Source organism: Thermobia domestica, chromosome 5, assembly GCF_964235325.1.
Source record: "Thermobia domestica chromosome 5, izTheDome1.hap1.1, whole genome shotgun sequence".
Lineage (NCBI taxonomy): Eukaryota > Metazoa > Arthropoda > Insecta > Zygentoma > Lepismatidae > Thermobia > Thermobia domestica.
The window spans coordinates 88,032,221-88,052,040 of NC_137458.1; the positions used below are offsets into that span (position 1 = coordinate 88,032,221).

General features: G+C 36.0%; 1 protein-coding gene across 1 annotated transcript; it reads right to left on the reverse strand.

The window, feature by feature from the left end:
• Window positions 1-374: 374 nt before the first annotated feature.
• LOC145685988 (uncharacterized) lies at window positions 375-4,507 on the reverse strand. The gene has a single exon (XM_081758797.1). It carries the CDS (start codon window positions 2,527-2,529, stop codon window positions 382-384), a length of 2,148 nt encoding a protein of 715 aa, XP_081614923.1. The 5' UTR covers window positions 2,530-4,507; the 3' UTR covers window positions 375-381.
• Between the last annotated feature and the right edge of the window lie 15,313 nt (window positions 4,508-19,820).

Here is a 19,820-nt window from a genome sequence, read left to right on the forward strand (position 1 = left end):
GAATTTTAAATTTGTTTCCGATCAAATATCGTTTGAATTTAGTAACTCCGTCAATTAAGCCTGCAAATTCTTTTTCGGTTATCATATAATTGCGTTCCGCTGCATTGAATATACGGGAAGTAAATCCTATGATACGTGTGTCTCCATTCTCTTCTTCCTGAAAAAGATGAGAGGAACATGCGATATCGGATGCGTCAGTTTCTAAAATTAATTGTCGATCTGGAAGTGGGCGCTTGAGAACAACTTCCTCTTGGAAAATTTCTTTGATTTTCTCCATGGCTTCGGTATGGCATTTTTCCCATTTAAACTTCACTCCCTTTTTAAGCAGTTGGAACAATGGAAAAAGTACTTACCGTCGTCCTTCGTGTGTGCGAGGCTACCTCATTGTGGTGGGGAACGACCACCCCTACCACTAGGTTCCTGCACACGATCTTGAGGCGAATACTGTGGACTATTACCATCGTAGGCCTCTAACAACTGAACTTGTTCTTCCCCCCTGAAGTCAGTCCTGTTGTTGTCGTTATAATTTCTTGTACCTCTCCGCTGTCCTCGTGTACCTCGAGAAGGTGCTTCGTTCCGTGAATAGCTTCCTCTCCCACGCGACCTAGCTTGGTTTTCTGGCTGGTTGGCATAACGACGTGGAGGGCTAGTCCGGTGGCTATGCTCACTTCCTCTCTCATATGGATTGTTATGTTTCCTATTACGCTTGTTAAATTTCCTTGGGCTTCTTGGCTTATGGTCTGGGGAGCTTTCAGAGTGTTCACACTCTACTTGCATCATGTTTACTCCCTTCCTCATGATTCCATAAGAATCTTTATCTCTCATGGTGTACTCCAGTTCAGAAACGACATTTAACAATTCTGAGACAGTTTTCGGTCTCGCTGAGACAATTGACCTAAAAAGCCAGTTTTGGAAATGTCTGGGTAGGACTTTCAGCAGGGTCGATTCGTCCATCGGGGGATCCAAAATACTGTTGCGATGTAGTAACTCTAGTAAGTACTGTGACGGCATTTTGTTGCTCTTATAGTCATAGTGAGCTATTAGAATGTTTGCTCTCAAGTTAGCCAGACGTTCTTGGCTTAGATAAGTGTCACGGAAGTGACTCACGAAGCTCTCATATGAGGTTATCTTGTTAGAGGTCACTCGAAACCACTGAAGGGCACTGTTTCTCAAACATTTTTCCACGAGGTTAAGCCTCAATTCCTCGGGTACTCTTGTCATCTCAAAATATCGTTCCAAGTCTATAAGAAAGTTGTGAGTCACTACCTCACTTTCATTTCCCGAATAGGTTGGCAAGGAAAGGTCTCTGTGTATGAACCCCATAGCAGCTGCAAGTTGCATGGTGTTCGCGTGTCCAGTCGCACAACCGGACGATGTGGAGGGTTGCTGACTAACAGTACGAGTCGCTGTCTCATGATTATCTCTTGCGTTTGCTTGAGGAAGAACATGCGAGTCGCATCCTGCAGACCGAGATGGTCCAGATGATCTTTCGTTACGCTGTGAGTCAGTGGAAATATTGGCCAATTTCTCAGCAACTATCTCAGCTGTCTCACGCTGAAGTGTTTCCTTCCACTGCGCCCAACTATTCTGGATCTTTTCGCAAGTGCGTTCCATCATCTCAGTGCACTCTGAACGTACCTCTTCAAGATGTGTTTTTTGCAGAGTTTCTTCCCTAGCTCGCGTTATCTCTCTTAGATTCACTTTGACTCGTTCGACCTCATTCGTGATTCTTTCGACCGAAGTTCCTAGCGTATTCACCCGACTACCAACATTCTGTAGCCCCTCAGACAACTGTTGTACTTCAGTGTTAATTTCCGAACACTGACTCTCTACATTGTTTTCTAACTCCTCAAACCTCTGGCCTGTCTCACGGATCCGATGAGTCAACTCTTTTTCTGTTCTTGCCATATTGTCTCCTACTGTCTCCCTCATACGGGCCATTTCCTCCACTAACATTCTGCTATTTTCCTCTCTCAACTCACCTATCTGATGTGAAACATCCTGTCTCACCTGATACATGCTTCTTTCTACATTCTCATTCGACTCCTTTCTCACCTGTTCTAATCGCTGTTCTAATTTCAAAGTCTCTCTGGTGAGTTGTTCCCTAGTCTCTTTTAGACCCTGTTCTAGTCTTTCATTATTAGCTTGCATTTTGTTTTCTAAATTGTTTTCTAACCTCAAGCTTGTCTCACGAGCTTCCTGTCTCGCCTGATCTAACTTCGCCTCCAAAGTCTGGTTGGCCTGTCCTAATCTCTCTATCTTTTGAAAAAGAAGATCCACCCACGCTGGTCTACTATCTTCACCCTGACATTCTTTTCCTGCAATACGATTTCCCTCAGCCTTACCGGTGTCCAACTCCAGTGGCGTGATGCTTCCGCCTGGAGGGGTATCAATTTCAGCGCTCCGAACCTCCGCGAGTCTGACATCTATTTCTCCGTCACCTTCTAAGAGGTTTTCGCTTCCTTGTGCAGGCGCTTCTAATGTTAAATCCATTTCGATTTTTCTTGTTTGTGATCGTGTTCTGACCATACGACAATCCTAACAAACCAACAAATTCGGCCTAAAATTTCTATACAAGAAAAATATCTCCCCCCAAAACACTAAATTTCACAACATTAAATTGTTTTCAAAATATCAATTAGCATATATTTCCATGCTCTATTCTTGGAAACTTACTGGGGAATACATATTCATACCGTGACAATTACAATTTAAATTTTTGTATTATTGTGTGCTGGTGTGGGCTCCGTATTGCATATAAGGCTAATTCAACAGTAGCCTGCCACGCTAGGTGCTATGCCAAAGAAAATTGCACACAAGAGTGTAAGCTACAAGAGCCCTTTCACACTGGGCGCCATGTTTTATTAACTGCCGTAAGGCTGGGTGAAATATGAAGGCGGAGGAGGCAAACATAAATTAATTATTTGCATAACAAGAGAGTGAGGGAGAGGGAAAACAACAAAAATATAAAAATAAACAATTCGGCTCCCTCAATATGTAACGGCTACGCCCTTGTACATTATACATGAATATTATCAAAATATTCTCTCTTGCTAATTTTCACCTTCCTCCTCTTCGTCACTTCTGTACCTGTGGGTAATTATTTATTCTCCTCTACCCCTTGAGGAGTCCCAACACACAATAACACTGTGAAATCTCAAACCAGGCATCTGAAAACAAGACATCTAAGCCTATAAGACATAGCAAAATGTGTCTACTCACCCTCTGCCTTTCAGAAAACTTTAGTTAATTATCAACTTCCATCTCATAAAAGAAACACTTTATTGCCTATATGATATATGTTGGCTACGAAACAAAACAAAGAAAAAATAACTGTTACAACATCTTGGAATCCCCACTCCAATAACTTTTGAACTTGGTTTTGTCACTTCTTTCTTTTTTTCTTTCTTTTTTTTTTTTATGTTCAAAGTTTATTATACACCACAACAATGTGGTAGAGTTCCTACAAAAAAAAATCACTTGAAGGAAGTCTTTCCACATGAAAAGTTCCAGTTATTTCCATCTATCCTAGAATCTCCCTCTCTTCCCATGAGAGAATGACACTGATGCCTTTTGGTATCTGATGGCTTTAATTTGCATTGCCCATCACTTCATTGGAATTTAACTGCTGTCCTACTAGGTGAGTAAGCACGTACTAATAATTTTATAAAAACAAGTATGTCCACCGTATAGTAAGAAATAGTTCATATATATCAATGAACTATTTTCAAACGAAAAAAAAATAATAAAATTAAACAAAATAACTGTTCACTATCTCTGCCACCAATTTACATAATTGTGTATAATTTGTAGGATGTCTGTATGCACTTATTAAGCACTTCAGTTTTCATTACACAATTGAGCTATTTAATAAAAGGTAAAACACTAGCTCTTACTCAATGTACACTGAAAAAGCCATATCAGTTGGTGACCTCACGAACACCATTCTTGAAGACGAAAAACTCACAAAAAGCCAACCACCAATTTACTCAACTTTCTCTCTTGAAGCTAAAAACGAACTGCCTTTGTCACCCTTCAAATTCTTTGCTCCGAGTTATGTAAAAGGAAAAAAAAACTGCCACCCACTTGCTCTGCAGGAATTCAGAGGACTTCGTCTCACCCCTAGTTCTTTTTGTGTGGCCTCTTGACCTGTCCACTGTGGGGGCCATAAAACAGCCTTCGAAACGGAGTGACTGCCAACTAACGAATTCTGTTCGCTTCAAGCAAGCAGACTATTCTCTGCTTTTGCTATTTCACTCAGATGTTTCATCCTCTAGAAACCGTTTTTGAGATTTTTCTTTCTATTTTTTTATAGTATAAAAATTTTCTATCTCGGAAGGTACCGATGAAACATAAAATACTATTAATTCCGAGCGTTTCCAAGAATATGCAGGTATAATGCATACATATAAAATATAATTAAATAATAAAAATTATCAAAAAAATACAATATGAAATAGTTAATTTAAATATTAATATGCAAATGAACCAAAGTCAATCTTGCCGTTTACAATGCACAGAAACAAAGTCGCCAGCCAATAACTCGTCATTTTCTCATTCATAAACGCATTTACAATACTTCCACCCTGTCTACAAATCACAAAAACATAGAAGGACCACATTCACGCGCCATAGATATTTAAAAAGTCATCAAAGGCCTTCACTCCGAAATTTGATTTCATCGCTAATTAAGATGTCGGCAACCCAGCAAATTTAGAACTTACAGGAAAAGGTCTTTCGTCGAGCCTGTTCAAATTACTTGACCTCCTTTACCATTTGAAATGTTCAAGTTTACCCCCGTACCACTATTTTGGGGAGGGGTCTGGGGTGGAAATTTTACAACATACAATTACAACCCCTCAAAATAATGACGGACGTGTTTTTGCGTTTTCTTATATTCGCAATCGTTTCGCAGACTTTATGGACACGAAACGAGAACCCCCGCCATTTTGGATGGGGTCAACATAGTGACTAGAAACTTTCGGTAAAATATTTCTCTTGTTAAGACTTTTCCAACGATGTATTACTCGACTCCCTTTGCCGTTTGAAATGTTCAAGTTGACCCCACGTTTTCCCTGTATGGGGATGTCTAGGATGGATCTTTTATAGCTCAAAATTCAATTCCATGACAATAATGCCGTTTTTGCGTTTTGTCATATTCGCAGTCGTTTCGAAGATACATAGGGTGGCAACTGACTTTATGGACACCTTATATATATAGGTTCTACAGACCTCAGTGCAAGTTAGTTGTAAAACTGGGGTCCCACAAAATGTTCCCAATCGGGCCCTGCACACTAACTACTTACGAAACAACAGCATGGTCGTCGTCGTAATTTATGTTCCATTTTATTCCAACAGACTAGTGGCGCTGGCGACCACGATAGATATCTTGAATAGTGATGCCAACCTGTAAGAAAAATTCCATTTCCTAGGATTTTTATGCGTTAATTTCTGAAAAGCGAATAAGAAGTAACATATAATATGTATTTTTTCACACACACACACACGCACGCAAAGAAAATTGTCTAGAAGCAGAAAGTAGAGATAATGAGCCATAAATAAGTACGAAATCAGTGTCAATCGTCAAATTATTGTTGGCGTATCTATTTTGTTATCGGGAAGGTGTTTGCTAGTTCGGAAGTCGGTTTTAGAGTGACTTAATAATGTGTGATTATCGAAAATAAAGAGCCAAGGAACAGAAACTATACTATGGTATTTAAGAGAAGAAAATTATACATAAGAACGTGAGAGTGAAATAAATAAAGTAAAATACCAAACGAAAAACAATCAACTCCCAAGACTTTCTTCACAAAAGGTGTGAACTAATTTCTTTCTTTCTTTCTTCTTCTTTTTTAAGCAATTCTTATGATTAGTTAAGGTGATAGCACAACGCCGTGATCTAAAAACTGCATTTCAGATAACGAAATGTAGACTCTACTTGTTTTAGATTAAGGGAAACATTAATTCATAAAGGCAATCTTGATATTTTCGCAGGAAGTCATACCTGTAGTTTTCAAGAATTTCCCATTCAGGACTCTAGGACAATTTGAGTACGGTATTTTCCAAAATAACTAAAATATTACCAGAAATTCTGCGAAGGAAAACTACATCCAAATGAATATGTATAGAAAAGAAAAATTGGTCATCAAATAAGTGGTATTCTCTTAAGATATGTATAGATATGTCTCACAGACGAAAAACGGTAGGCAACTACTTTGGGTGATATGCGTGTTGCATACTTCCACCAGTAAAGTGGTCTGCAAGTATTTGAAAGAAAAATAACTGAAGATTTGAAATAAACAAGTAACTAAATAAATAATATATGCTTGTAGCAAATCGAAAATAATATCATGGCATTGTAAAATAATGGTTATATATTGGAAATCTTTCATTCTTGAAGTGCTTAATTTTACCTTGCTCAAAGACGTAACATGAAGAAGCGTTTGATTACCACATCTCTTATTTTGTTCGCAATTTCGGAAAGATTTTTATGTTACTCTATTTCTCTCCTATAATTAATGTACTTGTTTCTTTATGTTTCATAGGATTTCTAAACATCATTATATTGTGAGTTTTCCTTTCATGTCTTCTATAATATTCCTTTTGTTCAATAGTATTTATGATTTCTTTTGTAAACCAGGTAGTTTTTTAGCACTGTAGAAGCAAACACAAAACGTACTTTATATATATATATATATATATATATATATATATAATGTCCTACCGTCTCATTCACATCTTCATTCGTTTCCAAACCAGTTCGGTCAACGTTTCTGGAGTTTTTATACATTTCATGATAATTTGCTATCCGAAAATCATACCTAACTACTAAATCACATTTTGATGTTCTTGTCATCTTCGTGAAGTCAACATCTGTACACAGAGCAGATGATATATATCATTTTAAATTTTAAAAAAAATACATTTTGAACCGATTAATATTTTTTATCCTATTCATAGATAATAAAATGTGAAAATTAAAAAAAAATGCTAATATTCTGTAATTGAATCCGCCTTTTATTAAATAATATTCTAGTTCATCTATAAATGGTAACTTACATTTTCATGTTTACAATATTTAAAAGAAAAAAAATACAATAATCAGAAGTACAATTTTTAGTTTACACATAGAGTGCAAATTCCATTTAACTAACATTACACTTTCTACGTAGTATCATATAACATGTATAAACATATATATGTTAATTTGAAACATGCAACTACATTTGAAATGAACAGATCGCAGTTGAAAATATGTTAAATGAGGTATTTAATAGCTACGATTTTATTAATGAATTTCTTTTAATTTTAAACAAATTGAACCTGCGCTGCGTAGTATAGGTTCTATTCTTCTGTATCATTCTAATATGAGCATGAATATTCTTCTGATTTCCTCACTGTATCAGTACATGATGTCGCTTTGTACACATAAGCGAAGGATGAGAGAACTCACAAGGGGGAGCGAATTGCTATAGGGCAGGGATGCGCTCACGTTGGGGTCCAGCGGGCCCGGACCCCCTTTAAAAAGCTTACTCTTAATAAAACTATACTTGTTTAGCAGAAAAATGATTGATATTTCCTAAACATAGTGATCATTTACTTATATATGTGTGTGATCATTTTATATATATAAACTAATTCTTTCATTTTTGTGAGAATATAGATGGCAGTACTTAACAATTGCTCATCATCTTTTCGAGTGCAGAATAACACAGTTTCAATACTACACAGACGTAGTGTCTTGTAGTTTTGGACCCCCGAACTTTGGATCCCTTTCAAGAGAAAGTCTGCTCGCCTGCTATAGACAAACATACAAACGTAACATTTTAATATACCGATGTTGGGGTGCGTTTGTGGCGAACTTGAGGAAGTGATAGATTGTACCAAATGGAATTTTGTTTTTATCTTGTTATAAATTCATATCCGAGTAAGATTCGTCGCGGCTCTATAGGCGTTTGAAGTTACCATCAGCCAATAGGTTGGAATTCGTCCACAGGATTTATCTACAGTATGTTGATCATCTAATCCATTCATCAATTCTGTAATAAAAAATATGTGTTCCACCAGAAACTGGGTACCTAATTTGCCTAAGGTGAAATTTATTTAACGTTCTGCATAGAAGCAGATAATGAAAGCAAATGGTTAAATCTGTCTTATTTTGTGTTCCCTTCATCCGTGTACGCACCTTACTTTCCATTTTTAAAGAGACTCTCGATGCAGGCTCCAGTTGTCCCTTAATAACATAAATTGAGCCACTGTTATCTCTTGGTAATTCATTAACATCAGCTTGTTTCTATGGCAACTCATTGGTCTGTGACGCCAAAATGTCGGCCGGTGTTTAGGGGGAAAAAAGCAGACAACTTTAAACAACTTGGCAACATCGCTGATGAGGGCTATCTACTGGAACAGGTTTCGGTGTGTGAATCTGACGTTCTACTTCCTGCCGTACGGAGGCGCTCATGTGCCGTGAAGGACTCGACGCACTTCTTTAGTACTAAAAGAAAACAATTCAGTAGACATAACCAATTCATTTTTTGTTTGCTTACAAAACTCTGTTTCTTGTATGTCATTAGGTGTGGTTGTTCTTTTAATATTTCCAAGCATTTTTTTTTTTAATCTTAAAATGTAAGTTTAAAGAGGCCACTGAACCAGCACAGCCATGTCAACATTCAGTATTTTGGTAAAGATTTTTATAGGAAGTCTTAATGTCACGAGATGAATGTTCATTAAAAATAAAAAAAAAGGATCAAAATATCTGCATTATTCCGAAAAACATTTAATGCTTTCTAAAATATGGTAAAGTAATGAAATGAGTTTAAACAATATTGGTGTTCAATTTGATGAATAATTTTAGTAAATATGAAGGATTTATATGGATAAGGGCTTATGCAACAAATTTAAAACCTTAAGGAATAGGTTTTCGTTTATTTTTCGTGTCACGTTTTCCGAATTCTCCTAATTATAAAAGACAAACATGTCAGTACGTGTCACGTTATCCTGGACTATTATACAACCTTGCTTAGCAAATGTGTAATGATGGTTGTAGAAAGACAAGGATCACATTGATAAATCCTTATAATAAACGACAGACGTCTCAGTGCGTCAGATTAACTAACGTCACACTAATGTCACTGCGTGCGCTATTACTTGCCTGTCTGACACTAATAGATGTCGCCACCTACGGGATTGTTGTATTTGACCTTGAATAATTGCACAACAATATTGTATACAAGTTTGGGATGGTTGATGAACAAACTCAAAATAAATAAATACATAAATTTGTTAAAAATGAGTTTTAATTTAAGTACGGTATGATTTTAGCCCATAGTGAACAGTGGGTGCGACAGTTAGTACTCTCTGTAATTTAGATGATTTGTGATCCCCACATTTACTCATCTAAATTACTATAACCTGACCAGGACAGCAGTGCGGTTTTGGGAGGATGGCGCTGCTGTTGTGTTTACATCAGTTTCTTGGCAAGCGCGGTGAGACAGGGGAGCGTAGAATTTCACTCTGCAGTGTATCCAACGGTTTTTAAAATTTGCAGTTTAGATGTTATGCATAGTCTAATCTCTTTCCGCTTAATAAAGAATGCCGTAATTTAAGTGATTGTAGTGAACCATTCCTGCAATAATGCAGATATATTGTGAATAGTGATATATGAATGGAAATTACCAATTTAAGAACAACACAGCACAATTGACAATTCAGTGAGTTTCTACCGTGTATTAAAAAGATTGTATAAAAATTGATTACGTTTTATTCGATGCCATTATAAAACAGGCGCAGCCTGTAAAACGCTGCTCTCGTTAGTTTGTTCACAAGTTAATATGGAGTTATATTTTCTGTTGTTGATGTTTTTTGCTTGTTACTTAAGATGTTCTGCAAATAACTTCAATAACTTTTGAAACTGTTTGTCTTAGCTTGAGCCAAGGGCGGATACACGCTGAATGTTGGAGGGGGGGTCGTAAGAAGTCAAATCAAGGTAAGATTGTATTGCAAAAAAAAAAAAAAAAAAAAGTAAAACAACTTTAGAAAAGGAGAAGTAGCTATTGTCTACAATTTCTAGAACATAAATGGCCACATGCGATTTCGAAGGTGGGCATTTTTTTGAGCAAGAACACCAATGTAAGTAATTTCTTGCAATTTATTATTTGACTTATGCAACGTAAAACAAAAAATGTAAGGTCTACCTATTTTAGGTTTTATTTTACATTTATAATACAAAGGTAAAAATTCTTAGATTTTATTTTTAAAATAAAAAATATATCCTATTCTGGGGGGCAATCGCCCCGATCGTCACCCTGGATCTGCCCATGACTTGAGCATATGCGTGAAGTGGTTTATTACGAACAGGACAAAAAGAACTGTGATAGATTGATTACAAGTAATCCGGTTAGAAACACTGCTGCTTGCATTTTAGTTCCAAAACCGGCCGCCCACACTCATTTGCTGGTCAGGTAATAATATAATAAAACATGTTGACATGAAAACTTAAAAAGAAAAAAAAAACAACAACAATGATCCTTCTGTGTAAAATTTGAAATTTGTTACATGATCCCTTATCCAAATCGATCTTTCAAATCTAGACATTATTTAGCTTTTCTTTCGTGTGTTATTTACACGTTGCAAGTGGGTGACACATTCATCTTTACGCTGCATAATTCCGCGTTTAATTTTCTAGATTATAAAATTATATGTTTAAATTATCTTTGTTTAAACCTATTCGTTTATTTCTCACAGTAGTTTGATTTTTTTTTTTTTTTTTTATGAGAAATGGAAATTTCTCGTAAACACTTTCGAGCAATGAGTTTTTTATGATTTCAAATGTACCGTAAACTGGGTATACTTTGGCCCTTTAAAGGCAACTTTGGCTCAAAGGAAGAGGAAGATTTGATTTCTTTTCTACATGCTTATTATTATGTTTCCTATCAGTGAGAAAAGTTGTGGATCGAAGTATTACAACATTGAGAACACATGAATATTGGCGCTAGTGATTTGTTTCCAGAACGTGGAAAGCAGAATGCTAGCAATTGTTAGCAAGTAAACATTTATCATATTTCAAGTTCCACAACTTTTGTTCATTGCATTCAAGTGACATATCCTGAATGCACAAGTAAGTTGAATTTAAAAACATGTTCATTAGTGAATATTAATAAGCTAGCGCCTCAAATGTTTGTTCTATTACACATAAATTATTAAGCGTTTAATTGCGTGGAGTAACATTGTCCCAATTTTGGGGGCAACATTGGCCCATATTTTCTGTGTTGATAATGGCCAAATATTAAAGTTTAAATTGTGTACAAATGGTGCGGCGATGTAATAAGGAAGATTAACCCCCCACTAGCTTCTAAAATAGGATACTATACAATGCCTACGTTGCAAAAAGAATTTTCCTAAAACTGAGCAGTATGGTACCGCTAAAGTACTCTACCACAATGAAGAATATGGTGCTCTTATTTTCGGATGTTAAGTATTCATCTATTTAGAGAGATTTTCGTTGAACGATATTTTTGTTTTTCTCTAAATTGAACAAAGTGATTTCACCCCTACGTTTGTAATGTCGATATTTTAAGTTAAGTATTCAGAAATTTGTAGCGTTCTTTTATAGTTGTTTCGTCTTCAACCAAGTTGAATACAAATATCTTCATTAAACGATATTTCTCGTTCGATTGAAATTGAATAAAAACATTGATAATTTCACCAATGTGTTTATAATACCCTGTTCTCTTCTGCTTCTTAAATACAGTGCTACAATAATACTCTCGTGTATTAATTAGTCATTTTGACAAATAGGTTAAAGTTACCCCAATCATGAAAAATCTTGCATGGCATCAAGAAATTGGAACTATAATCATCATTCTTGGTCACACTGAATGTTTATTGCTCCCAAAAGAAAGCCAAAGGATTGCTTTTTAACAAGGAGGAATGTCTTAAATTACCTCCCTAATCTTAGGAGAAGTTAGAACGTGAATTTTGAATCTTAAAAAAAAAAAAAAAAAAAAAAGGCCAAAGTATACCCAGTTTACGGTAATTTAGTATTGAAACAATGCATCGAGAGTCATCATTTGGCTTTTAGTGGTGAAGCACCAATCAATAGGACTGTATACAATTGATTTTCCGAATTCCAGTATGATTGCACATCTCTCAGTGATAACTTTCGTGAAAGAAGTCCATCTACATTTGTTGTTGCCCAGTAATGTTGGTGCTGTGCGTGGAATGATTAAGAGAGATCAACATGTGATATACCATGAGATTCAGGCATCTTTGAAGATTGACATGAAAGCAATATATGCGATTTTATGTGGTCGTCTGAACGTACTGAAACTTTCAAGCTGCTGCGCTGGATTCCACACAACTTGACCAAAGTTCAGAAACAAGCTCGTGTAAAGAAATGCTCAAGAATTTCAACCGAGGTAACTCAAATTTGGTGTATTACGTCATCATAGAGGACGAAAGTTGGATCTATTCATATGAGTTTAAACCTAAACAGCAATCCATTGCTCCGGTGTTTCAAATTGAGCCAAAACCAATAAAAGTTGTTCGTTCGAGAAGTGTTTGCCAAGCAAATGATTGCTTGTTTCTTCGGTTAATCCGTATACATGGCAACTATACCTTTAGAAGATCAAAGTATTGTAAACGCTGAGTGCTAGCCTATACAACAGTTTGTTTATGAGAGGTCATCAATGAACTGCGTAAAACAAACCCAAATCGTCGCATCATTCTTCACCACAACAATGCTAATCCCCACTCAGGCCGCCAAACGTTTTTTTTTCTTTTTTTTTTTGTCCAGTTAAAGCGACAAATTAATGACTCATTGTCCGCATTCATCTGATTTACCACCTAATGACATCCTTTTCTTCGCACAAATGAAAGATAAGATGCGAAGTGAGCGATTTATGTCGCCTGAAGCAGCTGTTGGGGTATTCCGAACAGCGGTTTCTGAGGTAGTAGCCTCAGTGTATGTCTATTCGAGGATGCGTTTCCGATGCGTTACCCCACGCAGCGAACGCGACCTAGGCGGCTATTCGGTAATTTTACTTTCGACAGAGTTATAAATCATACTGTGAGCCAGTCAGGGCTTACAGATCTATAATAGCAGAGTTCCAATACTCTGCACAAACATCTTCCAAGCAGCTGTTTTTTGCTAAAATCCCCTTGCCTGGCATACGTCTTCCTTTTTCTTTCTTTCTTTTTTTTTTTTGCATCCCTTAGACATCTTTTAAACAGTACGCTGTCTATTGTTCCGAAACGCTCCAAATACGCTCGAGCCGACGTTTTATGCGCGTTTTTATTGTTTTCGCGTTTGCAGCGTATTGTGATTAGCCATCCACATTAAAATACATGGTCAGCGTATTCCAAGCGTACGCATGAGCAAGAAAAACGCGTTGCGAACGCTTCGAATAGCTGTTCACTCAGAGTGAAAGAATGTCTTCAAAATTGGTTTGAGTAATCGATCTAAAGATGATACTTGACCGAATGCGCAGAAATCTGACAGTATTGTTATTGTTAGGAGCTCATCAAAGCGTTATTTTTAGAAGTTCCAACCCTGAGAGAGCTGAGTTTGTGTTTTTACCGTCGAATATAAGTTTTGAACCAACGAATTAATAGCCACAAAATTTTATATCCGTGGCCCGAAAAAACCCACAGACACGATGTTATTATCCACCGCAAACTTACACGCCCAGTAATCGACCAAGAACCCCTTGCGTCAGAGATGAACACTCTATCCTGAGCCACCGTTCATTTACCGGAATTGGTCTGGTATGAGTAGTGCCGAACTGGCCACGTTCGCTACTTGCAATCGCCAAGGGCCCGAGGGGCCACGCAGGGATCACGAGGCGCAGCACCTATAAGCCTTGGTAGAATTTTCGCGAATGCAAATGCTTTCTTGAGTCTTCCTACCAAAAAGGTTGCAGATGCCTAAGTTCGTCTTTGCAAAAGAAGTGTTCTCCCCCCCCCCCTTCCTTGATCATATCAGTAACTTCACGATTGCCTCAGTATTATTGTATTTTTTTTTTCAATCTATTTTGTACTATATATTTATTCAATACAGAAAATATGATTTTGTCACATGTTTTGAACTGATGTGTTAAGTTTATTATATACTGTATGTATCTTTGGAAAAGTGTGGAAACATAACTTTGGAGACGAATAGTGGCAAGACAACCATCCTACAAAGGTGCGGTGCTGGGCAAGGAAAATACTAATCTTAATAGATACTAAATCCAGAATGGCGAAATGATTATGCTATCGTGGTTTCAGTTCGATATAATATAAGGTTGAAATATTTTCCTCACCATCTAGATATTTTTTTTAAAGTCGGTTGCCCAACATCATCTCCATTTTTATTTATATAATCACAGATAGAACTCAAAAGTGGAATTGTGTAACTGACAAATACTGTATGTGAGAAAAACTACATCAAGGCCAATCTTAACTGCTCATTCATTCGACTTCCTTCAACAGAAAGTAAGTCTACTGTTAAGGGAAAATGGTTCCCGTAATTCCCCGGACTTTGCCATGAGAAATACGTATTATATCAGTCTAACTTTCTGAAAGTTCCGGGGTAATTATCTCCGTTATTATACACCCATTGATGTTCTTATTGACCTCAGAGACAACGTACGTTATTCTCCCGCATTGTATGTTAGATAATGCCACATCTATTAGCGGAATGATAGCAATGGGTAATCAGGTAATGCTCAAGCTGTTATAAAAGACGTATATATATGTGGGAAGCAAATGGAATAGCGGCATGAAATTTCGTAATCGCTATGATTAATAACTGTAGGCCTATATACTTTTAAATCTTTGGTAGTAAACTACATCTTTGGTTTTGTTTCTATTTATAAGGTAGTGGCTTTGATTATATGTAGGTATATATTAAATAAATAAGTCAATTAATCTCATATTATTATTCTATAGAAGTATTTTGTAGAATCAAATTATTTTGAAGAAGACGCCGACTTATGCGATCGAAATCACGGGTTCAAATTCTGCGGTTGGTCAACCGACTTGATAATTTCGAGGTTTTTGTCACAGTTCCACCAGAAGAAAGCTGAAATAGTACCGTTAGTACAAGGGGCCTGGTCAACATCCTTCTAATTTTCAAGCCCCGTGGTTGTTTTCAGCCTAAAATGACTTAAAAGCTGTTTTGGAACTTCATTGATAAGATAAAATTATAAATTATTATTATTGTGATTGTGATTTACCTTACATTTTCCAAACTACTAAGTCAAAGGACACTTAGGCCTATAATATCATTAAACAAAGTCCCATTGCTTATTATGGAAAAATATGCCATTGATAGATTTTATGTATGAATTTCACAACATACAAATTAACCCTTCAATGCACCGTGTAGCTGACTAGCTATACACATAGTTCTTGCATATAAATCTCACAATCAGTGGCGTATTTAGGGGGGTGGCTTCCGGGCTTAAGCCCCCCCCCCGAAATCTTACTTACTATAGTAAAGTATATGAAATATCTTGCAGAATTTTCACATTTTCAGGCAAAGCCCCCCCCCCCGAAAGTTAGCAAAGCCCCTCCCGAAAGAAAATCGTAAATACGCCACTGCTCACAATAGTTATCTCATTTCGTAAGTGCATTTTATCGCAGCTTGTATACATTCCGTTTTTGCAAGTCCTACAAGAAAACATCCCTAGAATGCAACAAAATTCTGATGTGTTGAATTTTAATGCGTTATGTCCACAATTAATAAAACTTTACAACAGAGAGCAGAGATATAGATGTCTAATATCTGTGAGTGAGTAAAAGAAGTTTTTAACATTTAATATTCCTGAAAGTAAAAACAAATGCTAACCACAAAGTAGATATCGTGACATGGGTTCGAACTGTAAATTGCGTTATGTAGCTAAATAGCTACAAACAGTTCATAACAAATTACTAACCTAAATTTTGGTCCTAGGGTTTTAAATTTGTTTTTTCTATAATTTACTACATTAAAATCTACTCATGATAGTTTATTCAAAACAAATAAATAAATAAATAAATAAAAATCATGCATTTAAGGGGTAAAACCAAATGAAAACTTAGATATTCCGTCTCCTACTTCCTTCAAGTTTACGGTAGCAGTGATAAATAGAAAAGCATCCTGATGAAATTGATAATAAGCTATATTTGCCTTGATAAAAATCGTACACCTAATAATAAAGTAGAAGGTATATTTAATCATTGAATTTTACAGAAAAGACGAAATTTATAAACATTGCTTGTTTCGTTATAATACTAAAATAAAATCTAAGCATCTCCCCCCCCCTTTTTTTTTAATTTAAGACTACAACAAAAGTGTTAATATGGTTTATTCTCCATAGACTACTCTTTTGAGTATCAGCTCTGACTGAGGTAACTCTATAATACTTTGAGTGGTTCAAGTCTTTATTTAGTCACAAATTTAATGCCTATTAGATTGGGCTTGTTAAATATACAAAGAATAATTATCGTAGAATTGTATTTATTTATTTATTTATTTGTGCCCGATACATATTTCTCACTTCTCATTTTTTCTCCTAGGACCCAATTCTCAAGTTTTCAAAACTATTAGACCATGCTAATACAAGTCTATTTTACAAATTTGCATTTCTTAACCGTGCACTAGTAAATTAATAGCTGTCAGCCTTTACAGCTCAAAGTGTATTAGGGAGATACAATATCAGAAATTGTCGGCGATACCGGTGTTTCAATTTTCTTCAAGTCCGAATCTATTTGGACAGCAAGTGAAATTAACTTTATCTCATCAATACCATAGTCTATGTTTGGTATGGTTTTTCCAACATACCTTTCATACAAATGACATGTTCATAAAAATACCTTTTGCATCCCAGCTTATTTTTAAGAGACTTGCTGTGACTGGTCCGGCTGATGGTATTAAGAATTTCCTGTGATTATTTTTTTTAAAACTTCTTTCAGAAAATTTCCTGTGATTCTTCTAGGTTCTTATCTAACATGTTTTCTGTGACTGTTTGATTTGCTACAATCGTCCACCAATTTTATCAACAAATATTTGTAACATGTTTCACTGGCATTTTTATTCCGTTGTCCCTTCGCTTGTCCATATTCATTTACATCCTTTTAATACTCCCAAGGCTTGTGGTGGGAGTAATAAAATGCTGTAATTAGAGGCAAGATAGAGTGGTGAGGAACAGCCTGTAAGAATTGATCTTGCATTAGTGTTTGTGCACCTGTCAACTGCACCGCATTCAAATCTCGGTCGAGGTTCGGAGCAAAAGTTAATAGTAGGACCTGTCCTTCATAACTTCGGTTTTGTAAAAAACATAAAAGATTAAAACACAAAGCCCCTATTATTATTATTATTATTATTATTATTATTATTATTATTATTATTATTATTATTATTATTATTATTATTATTATTATTATTATTATAACAACTTGTAAGCCACAATAAATAAACATTTCACTTAAAAGCTGTATGGTATGGATGATTTATAACTCAATTAAACAGTGAAGTGAAGAAGATAATAAGGCGGTCTGTTGTTTTCATTAATTTTGATTAATTATAAATCATACCAAACTCTGGTCTTACAATTAGAAAGCAAGAATCAATTTCGTTGGAGGTCGCGGTGGCTCAGTGATAGAGCGTTCACCTCTGGCGCATGGTGTCCCGGGTTCAAACCCTGCTCCCACCAAGTGAACTTTGTGGTGGACAAACACCGTGTGCGTGGGTTTCCTCGGGGTTCTCCCGTTTCCTCCCACTTTCTTCATTCCACCATTTCATTTATTTCTCATTATCACCGTCTTCTTTAGCCTAACCGGCATAACCGTGGGACGTAAAACTCAAAGATTTCATTTCATTTCAATTTCGTTGGGACCTAATGCATTTGTCAGTGTAATGTCTTGTCGGGCATGTCTTTTCGTATAACTTTTTACTATTATTATTATAATTATTTAAACTCATGTGTAACTGAACGGTTAGGACGCGTGGGTTTGAAATCCGGTTTCGCCGTTAGAGCACAGAACATACGGTAACGACTCAGTGTCATTAGGAAAATGAGGAGCTAGAGTGAGTAGAGAATAAGATGCATCAAGTTCCGGTTTAGAAAACGAGAAATAGTAGCGATGGCAGCGATATACTGATGACCAGGGCCCGGATTTTGTTGACAAGTCAACTTTTTTCTGTTACGCATAAGACAAGGCAAATTCTAATTAAAACGTTATCCATCAACTCTATGTTCTAAAAATATATATTTTTAGAGTCAACTTTTGGTCACTTTTTGCCGTTTTGAAATTTCAGGTCATTTTTTAATATCCTAAGGTAAGTTTTAGGTCACTTATGATCTTTTTATTCTTTTTCTTCTACATAAGGAAATCTTTAAATGAAAACGGTTTATAGTTGTGGAAAAGACGAAGCTGAATAATCTCTTTTCTTGCTTCCTGACTATTGAGTGTGGAAAAACTGCATTCTTAACAAGTTAATGAACACTAAACTGTAACTGGTTAACGAAAGGTGGGGGTTGGTAGGTGTCCAAACAGATAGTTTTGGGTTGTTGACCACAAAGGATGTGATCACGTGAATAACTAAAAATGGATTAGAAGGTGTACAAGGATTTTAAACAGGTTTTTATCTATTATTTTCATGTAGTCTGCACTTGCGAACTTTTATTGTTTAAGAGTACTTCCTAGTTTCAACTCGCGAGTAAATTGACGCTTTCAATACTTACAATGCCGTACAATGGACTGATCAACGGACATAAATGATCAATGGACTGCAACTAACTGAAACAAAACATTTTTGAATATGAGAGACAAACGTTAATTAAAATCCAATGGATATTTTAAAAATGTCAATGTTTTACGAAATAAACATTTAAGAAAACGCAAGTTTTAGGTCAATTTTTGTGATTTTTAGGGACATTTTACAGGAATTTTAGTGTCATTTTATAGGTCACTTTCTAGAAAATTTTAGGTCAACAAGATCCGGGCCCTGCTGATGACCATTCAACTGAATGTAGTTTGATTACTTAGCCCAAAGTCCTTCGTGTACTGTAGCGCCAATTAAGTTCTTTTTTTTAACTAAGGTCCAACAAATTCAATCAATGACAAATTGGTAATTCATATGAAACTTGTACAGCGCAGCAAAAAAGACATGGGCTCTCCTCAAATAATTCGGACCTCCTCTTACTGAATTAAAATTTCATCCATTCGCATTCTTAATACATCTTCGAAGCATCCGTCTCTCGTACAATGTTCAGTACAAAAGCTACCTCATGACTGAAGTGCTTGCATGTTCGAACCGTATATGTAGATACTACAAACCCCGGATTAGAGATCCGAGTGATGAATCTTCATGGGTCTCAGTCTGGTGGGGTTGAAGCTAGAGGCCCCTTCGATACGTTTGCTTTTCCTCAGTTCTTATTAGCTATTTGGTATACTTTTTTCCTTGAGAAAAAATAATGAGGTCCTCAATTTTGTAGATTTTTTTTTCATTCTTATATTATATAGAGTATCAATGTTGTGACATAGGTGTTTGTATTGTTTGTTCAGTTTTCCATTTTTGTACATCTGGTTTTCTTCGTTTCTTTTCGAATTCCTCTCCCTTTTGTGGGAGGTATATGTTTATTGTAATTATTGCTGTTTATTTTAAGCTTTACGTGATATTTTGTTTTGATGTTCCAGCTCAAAAGAAAGTCTCGCCTTTCATAATTTCGGTGTTGGAGTGGACCTAAGTCTTTCTGACTATGTAAATACGAAAGATATTGAACTATATATATAATACTCTACATTTTTCACGTACTGTACATAAGTCATTTCCAACTGAATGTTCTGTGATGTGA

Excerpts from the sequence above, each read along its gene's own strand:
- LOC145685988 (XM_081758797.1), bottom strand. The coding sequence starts at position 2,529 with ATGGTCAGAACACGATCACAAACAAGAAAAATCGAAATGGATTTAACA.